The sequence below is a fragment of the Larus michahellis genome, chromosome 25 (genome assembly GCF_964199755.1).
Source record: "Larus michahellis chromosome 25, bLarMic1.1, whole genome shotgun sequence".
Lineage (NCBI taxonomy): Eukaryota > Metazoa > Chordata > Aves > Charadriiformes > Laridae > Larus > Larus michahellis.
Window position 1 is genome coordinate 3,140,134 of NC_133920.1, and position 7,831 is coordinate 3,147,964.

General features: G+C 54.4%; 1 protein-coding gene across 1 annotated transcript; it reads right to left on the reverse strand.

The window, feature by feature from the left end:
- Positions 1 to 557: 557 nt before the first annotated feature.
- LOC141734807 (kelch-like protein 10) lies at positions 558 to 1,917 on the reverse strand. The gene is made up of 2 exons (XM_074566983.1): positions 1,601 to 1,917; positions 558 to 1,106 (listed from the first exon to the last, which is right to left on the reverse strand). The coding sequence occupies exons 1-2, from the start codon at positions 1,915 to 1,917 to the stop codon at positions 575 to 577; spliced, it is 849 nt and encodes a 282-aa protein (XP_074423084.1). The 3' UTR covers positions 558 to 574.
- Between the last annotated feature and the right edge of the window lie 5,914 nt (positions 1,918 to 7,831).

Genomic DNA, 7,831 nt, shown 5'->3' on the forward strand with positions numbered 1-7,831 from the left:
CGGGTAGCAACCACGGCTGGATCTCTAGACACAAGCGAGACCTTGTGACTCGACGGCCAGTTGGGGGGAGCACTGGTTGCTCGCTCTGGGCAAGGACTAGTCCCTGCCCTCCCGGAGGCTTCCTATAACCTGGTGGCTTGACCGATCGGGGGAGGTGCTGTCTCCGCCCCCAGGCTCCCTCAGCAGCCCGCCCACCAGCTGACAGCCCTCAGCACAGGCCGAGGGCTTTTGCCGGCTTCCAAAAGCCCCCAAAAGAGCTTTGCGTTGGCCCTTTTCGCTGCTGATCCCTTCCCCAGCGCAGTCTTACCTGCCCTGAAGCTGGTCTCCAGGGCAAGAGTAAAGCCAGGCCCGCGAGTTGCAGGCGAGCAAACTTCCAGCTCTTCCAGGAGCTGGTCAACAGGACCTTCTGGGGCACCGATGAAAATCTCGATCCTATGAAACTGATAGAAATGGGACTTGCCGATTTGGATGAGGGACGTGTGAGTCCGGGGAACGTGGACTACAAGTTCCTACCCTTGGCAAGGTCTGACTTCACAAGTGATGAGCAAAGTCTTGACTGTCAGAAACACAGAGTTTATTTTAAGAAGAAAAATCCCTTCTGTCCACTCCTCCAGCCCTCCTTGCTCAGCAAGAAGACAATGTGCTGCCTCCTGTTGGGCAGGTCATGAGCAGCCCAGGTGAGAACGGCCTCCAGCGTGGCCTCTTCTCTCACAGGGAGCTCCCCCTTCTCCAGCAGGCGTTGCAGGTCATTGAAGGAGAGTGCCAGAAACTCTGCGGACACCCTGCTCACCTCCTCCAAGTGACGCAGGATGAACTCGTGGGCTGCTTCTCGCAGGTCAGCACAGTAGTAGTAGTGGGTGAATCTCCAGATGCCGACGCAGTTTTCCGAGCACAGCTGGGCTTTTAAGAAGTGGCAGCACAGTCTGACGATGCCCAGGACGTTGAACTGGTCTGCCGCCACGAGCAAACTTTCAACATTGTCCTCTGTGAGGGGCACTGTGCCGGTGTAGGCGTACTCGATGAGAAGCCCCATCGTTTCAGGGGAAGCGCCGTGGATTTGATAGACGTTGCTGTCGGCACTGCTGCAGTTGCTGGAGAACAAAGCCCTGAAAAAACCAAGAGAGTGCTGCTGGGGAAGAAAGCGGCCTTGCCGTGGGAAACCCTGAGCCCGTGATCCCCTGTGCCCCCTTCCCCGCGCACCCATTTGGGCACTAGCAGTAGGCACGCTGGGAGGCCGTGGAGTTTGATGAAGGAAGGCTTTACTGGCCGCTTGTTTTCAAGAGGAGCCACAGGGCGAGTGGGCACCTGGCTTCAAGAAGAACAGCAGAGAGTACCCGTGTGTGGGGAAGGAAAGCCTCCCGCCTGGCAGCAGAGCAGCCAGGCTGGCCACGCTCCCAGCCCCGCACCCTAGCTGGGCCTTCTCAGACACCACTTCCAGCTTGTGGAGGCCTTTGGGTGCCTGGGCAGGGAGCAGGAGCAGGGGGAACTGCCGGAGGAGAGTTGGAGTGCCGAGGGAAGCGCTGGAGATACAGCCAGGCACAGTGTGGCACGGAGCAGGGAGCGCTGGTTGGCCCCATCCCCTCCTCTTTCAAGCACTCACCTGAAGTACGCACTGCAGTTAGAGAGGACCATCTTGTGCGCGTTGAATTCAATGCCGTCCACGCTGATGATCACGTCGCTTGGTGTCCCTTCCGGGCAAAGCCCGTGGGAGGCGGTGCAAGCCACAGCACTCATCTTCCTCTCCCTGGGTGAGGAGGAGGAGTATGCGCCACGAGGCAAGCTGTCACCCACCTCCAAGCCTGAGGCAGTGGGAGACGCTTCTGCCACTCTGGGGTGCTTACAACACTTTGTCCTTGCCCTCCCTCCGGCGTAGTAGTAGAATCCCTGCCTGTCTGCTGGCTCTGGAACGTGCTCCATAATGACATCACAGACATGGCGGGGACTGGGACTGGGAAAGAGCCCAAGCTTGGAAAAGAAAGCAAAGAAGGGCAAGAGACTTTTGGCCAACTGGAAAATAGAGAGACAAAGCAAGTTTTCCAACCCAGCAGCAGTGTCTATTGCTCACTGTAAGGCATTCTTGCCAGGAACATGGACCGTAGCTGGAAAAGAGAACTTCTTGCCAGCCTGGCCTTGGAAGCTTGGTACCTGACAAACACTTGTACTGAAGAGAAGCTCTCTCAAGAGCTAGCGCTTTGAAGCAGCAACGCTACCAGGGTCAAGGCCCACCTTTCCTCAGAGCACACAGCACAAGCCAGATTTGCAAAGCCAGCCAGAAAGCCGAAGGCAACCTAAAAATGCAAACCGCCTCTTTCCACCAATGCCAGTAAAAATGCCACGAATACCGCAGGATTGGAAGTTTTCTTGGAAATACAGGAACTGCAACAGAATCCTCATCGTCTTCCCGTTTGGTGTTTGCATTTTCAATCCCATACAAGAAGGAAAACGGCAACGCCACTGGCAGTCTCTGGAAAAGACCCCATTCTAGCAGATAGGACCACATATGAAGCCATGTCGAGGTCAATTGAAGCTGGGGGGGGTGTTCCCATGGGTGTTTTGGGGTTCCCCGTGGGGGATATTGAGGGCTTTTTGTGTCCCGTGGGTGGGATTTACAGACGCATGGAATGGTTGGGGTTGGAAGGGACCTTAAAGATGATGGAGTTCCAACCCCCCTGCCCTGGGCAGGGACACCTCCCACCAGACCAGGCTGCTCAAAGCGTCCTCCAGCCTGGCCTTGAACCCCTGCAGGGATGGGGCAGCCACAGCTTCCCTCAGGCAACCTGTTCCAGTGCCTCACCAACCTCTCAGTAAAGAATTTCTTCCTGCTATCCAATCCAAATCTCCCCTCCTTCAGTTTGAAACCATTACCCCTTGTCTTCTCATTCCACTCCCTGATGAAGAGTGCCTCCCCATCCTTCCTTGTAGGCCCCCTTTAGGGACTGGAAGGCCGCTCTAAGGTCTCCCCGGAGCCTTCTCTTCTGCAGGCTGAACAACGCCAACTCTCTCAGCCTGTCCTCCCAGCAGAGGGGCTCCAGCCCCTCCTTTTGGAGGATCCTGGAGGGGATTAGGGGGTGAAGAGGGTGTTTCTGAGGCTTTGTGTGCTCCTGAGGGGATTTGGGAATGGTCATGGGGGTCCCATATTGGTTTTGGAGTATCTCCAGAGGGATATCTCCAGAGGAACCCCTGTTCTGGAAAGGTAACTGGGAAAGTGGGAGGGGCCAGGAGGGGATTCTCCTGCTTCCCCGAGCAGGGACCTGTTTCCATTCCCCCTCGTCTCTGCCATCCCCTCCTATTGCCTGGTGACGAGAGGGGAGGGGGTCCTCTGACTTGTGTGGGGCCTCACCCTCTTCCCTCTCTCTAAGGGAGAGGGTCCACCAGTAGGCTTTTTCAGCTCATTTATGATTGTCTTTAGGCCATTTGATTCTCTGAAAAAGATTCCAAAATATCCATTGCCTTTTCAGCTGATGGAGGAACCTTCTATAAATCAGGTCTCTAAGAAGGAGGGACGAGGCCGAGGTAATTACTTCATTCTATAGTTACCCAGCCATACCAAGCCTGTCTCTGTGAATTTCAGCAGACATCGGCTGAAAGGTCAGTGCTGAAGGGACATAAACCATTAAGGCCAGTAATCTCCTCCTTCAGAAAGGAAAGGTGAGCAGCACTGATGGTGCTAAAGGATCGGGCTACAATTTACGACTCAGAATTTTTAGCTGATTCATGATGGGCTTAGTGTAGGTTTTGTGTGTGTTATTTAAGACTGGTGGTCAGAAAAATAAGAGCATGTGTGATCTCTAGAGAGCGAAAACCACAGCAATTACATGACCGGGCCGCGGCGGGAGCAGAGGCTGCAGCCCCCGACACAAGATGGCCGCCAGGAGCCCGGTGCCGGGACTACAGCTCCCAGCGTGCCTCGGGGCGCCCCTTCCCGCCCTCTGACCCCCGCAGGAACCAGGGCCGCCTCCCCGGGGCTGCCCCGGCCCAGGGCCAGGCCCCGGAGCCCCGGTGGAGCCGGGAGGAGGAGGGCAGAGAGGGAGAGAGCGGCGGAGAGGGGTGGGAAGGGACAGAGAGACTACGGGGAGAGCAGGGGGGAGCCGGGCAGGGAGTGGAGGGAGGAGAAATCCCTGTGAGGAGCAGGGGGAGAGCGGAAAAGAGATGGAGGGCAGGGGACAGGGTCAGGACGAGGAGGCGGAGAAGGACAGAACAGCGACGGCCTCCAGGGCTGAGGTGGGGGAAGAGCAAAAGGGGACGGGGAGCGGGATGGAGGCCCAGAGGGAAGGCCCAGGCAGACAGGCAGGAAAGGGGACGGGCTGCAGGACAGCGAGGAAGATGAGGCCAGGAAGGTGGACAGAGCGATAGAGAAGGACAGGGAGCGGGGGAGAGAGATGCAGAGAAAGAAAAAACTAGCAACGGGCTATAGGAGAGACAGGGAGCCAGAGAGAGAAAGACAAATATAGAAAGACAAAAACAGGCTGTATGGCAGAGAGGGAGGGAGGAAAAACATAAGGTCAGGGAGCCGTCCAGAGAAAGAAAGAGAAAGGAAAAAATAGTGATGGGCTAGAGACAGAGAGGGAGGTATTAAAAGATGGGGGCAGGGAGCCAGACAGAGCGCAATGAGGAGGGACCACAAATGGCAATTACGGGCAGCTGTCTCCATTTCTTGAGCATCCCCCGGCAGCCTCAAGGAATTACCAGGCGCCTCAAGGAATGCGCTGCCGGGAAGAGCCCTTGCCTGGGCTCAGTCCTGCTGCCTAAAATTGGTGATGAACGTCGCCCTGCAGAGTGGCCAGGACTGTGGGGAAAAAGCCCAGCTCGGGGCGGGGGCAGGAATCACTCAGCCGGTTTTTTGTTTGTTTGCTTTTTAAAATAATACCACTTAAGCTCTAAATACAACCTGTAAGGAGAAAGGAACCAGGCGTACTAGGATGGGCACATTTAGAGCCCAAACCCGTCCAACAGCCACACAAACCACCGCTGGCTCCCGCTGCGCACACTGCACCGCCTGCTCGCAGGTACAGGCAGCCGCCCTGGGTCTGGAGCGCTCCCCAGGAGCGGCACCGCCAGGCAGCTCAAAAAATCATACTGCCTGCAAAAACTTGAGCACAGCTAAATTCTGGGCAATTTTCCCTCTTTTTAGGCCTGCTGGTTAAAGACTCATCTGTTGAGACATGGCTCAGGACCATGCCAGGGCCAACGGCGCTGCTTTCTGCACCCCGTGGCGACGATGGGCAGAGGGACATGTTCCCAGATGGTGGGACGAGGTACACGCGTGGGGTGTCACGGTCACCCCTGCCTGTTTTTTCCCAGCGAAGCCCCAGCCAGTGCCAGCCTCGAGCTGCAGCCCCAGCGCCGAGGCTCAAGGAGCTGGGTGTTTCTGCGGGCACTGCACCCTGCCGTTGGCTGCCCTGGGCTTCTCCCCATTGTCTCCGGCTCTGCTTTCTGCCAGCGCCGGGGGCACCACAGAATGGCTTGCTGCTCCCCAGAGCTGTCCTGACCCATGTCTGCAGCTTGTGTGTGGTGTCCACGTCACACAGGCCATTTGGGGGTGGCAGCTCTCTCTTGTGGCACCCTGGGAATGGGGGCCAAGCAAACCCCATCCCTCCCTTTGGGACTTCATCCCCGAGAAGACTCAGTGCAGACGTACCGTGCGCTGGAGAGCATCCTGCAGGGAGGTGGCAGCCGTTTGCAGAGCAACGCTGAGACCCGCCTGTCAGCAGAGGCAGCTGGTGGCTGCAGAACAGCCCAGGTGAGCTGGTTCTCTTGGAGGCCACCACAGCAGCCTTCCTCTGTCCCTGGTTTTGGTGAGATATGGAGCAGTGCAGAGATGTTTCTCGGGCATCCAGGCCTGAGGAGGGTTTCCCAGTGCCCCCGTGAGAGATCTTGCTCCCAGGAAGCACCTCGCCATAATGCCGAGGCCGTATCCACCCCCCTGGAGCTGGGTACAGCTGCTCTGAGGGGGTCTCACAGGGAGGACAGGGTCATCTGACACAGAAGCGATGAGCTGAAGCCCGGTGGCCATGGCTGGCCAGTTCAAAGTCTCCGAGAGCCTCAGCCTTTCTCCCCTCGGCTTTTATCATATCTTTTTTCTCGGCTTTTATCATATCTTGTACCCCACCTCCGTCTGATATGTCCCAATGCCCGGCTTTAGTAAAGCAGAGCCATTGCTCCCCTCTAGGACAATGCACTCCTAGTCTTGTTCCGCCTATTCCTAAACTCTTCCCAACCCAGTATTCGTGTTGGTCGTATTTGCACACTGTTAACTCACGGCAGTTATAACAGCGGCTGTTGATATGCGAATGCACTGTCATCGTGGAAACCATCTTCCTATTCCAGGAGACCTGCTGGTAACACTTCATGCATTCCTTACTGGGTACTAAGGATACCGCTAATAACAATACGAGGAGTGGAGGTCCAGTATGGCTTATACTCCTACCTCTCATGCCTATTGGGGTGCTTCCAACAGCCGAGAAATAATTCTTCTTGGCAGCGAGTACAGTGGCCAGCCTGGTCTTGCCCTCCATCCTCTTTTGATCTGGTATCCCTGGCTCTTGTAGCAGGTAGGGTTCTTATCTCTTTTCCAAGCAAAATCGGTGTTTACACTTAGAAACCACTGTTTCCCACCATTCTTCAGGAATTTCCCACAGAACCGGCACTAGCAATTCCCACCCACAAATCAATGTTACGATATTGGTATATCGTATCTGAGTTTGAGCCAAACTCGAATTTTGCTTCCGGCAATTTAAACAGAAGGGATGTCTTTGGGATGAATGGTAATACCAATTTTGCTTACAACCTAAACGTTCGCACTTCACCCAACTATGATGTCTAGCACAGGGATGTATCAGACAAGGTATACTACGGGGTACTGGAGGGGGCTGTAGTTCTTCCTCAAGGTTAGGATATAGCCGACTATCTTCTTTATATAAATCACGTGCAAGTGCAAACAGAGAGTTTTCAGTTTTATACAACCCTGACCCTCCTGTCTGTAACGGGAGTGCTCTTCCCTAAGGAGGATATCTAATTTTCCTTAAGGTTTGCCCCGGCCGTACCCGAAACCAACGATAAAGTTCTGGTTTCACTCCCCAAGTTTCTGTGATTTCCAAGTTATTATTCAGTTCCTCTCCCATACATCACCGCGTTGGTTGGCGTTTTAAGGTGAGTCTGGTGTCCCCGGGAGTTGAAGTCAGAGTCCAATCTCTAGGTTCTTCTACTGGTCCTTTTATTCTGCTGGCGTGAGTCCACCCTTTTTCCTTCGTCCGTACTGCAGCTTCCCTAGTCAACAGCACCTGAAAGGGACCTTCCCATTGAGGAGTTAAAGATTGCTCTCTCCATGTTTTTACTAAAACCCGTTCTCCAATTTTAATGTTATGGATCTTAAAATCCAACAGGGTAGTTTGTGGGAGCAACCCTTTATTTCTTAGTTGTTCCAAGTTCTTTGCAATCTGCATTACGTATTGTTTAATACTAGCCTCCCCTCCTTCATAAGTAGCCATTTCCTGCTGTGAAGCCAAGAAGGGCAAAGCAAACATCATTTCATATGGAGAGACTCCGAGATGCGTTCTGGGTTGAGTTCGAACCCTGAGTAATGCTAAAGGGAGGCACTTGACCCATGACAGTTGAGTTTCTATCATTAATTTGGTTAAAGCCCTTTTTAAAGTCTGATTCATTCGTTCAACCCTTCCTGAGCTTTGGGGGTGCCATGGAGTGTGTAACTCCCATTGAGTGCCTAAGGCTTGAGTTCTCTGGGTGATTATTTTGGAGGTGAAATGTGTTCCCCTGTCAGAGTCTATTCTATGAACCATTCCGTATCTAGGAATAATTTGTTCTAGCAGGATCT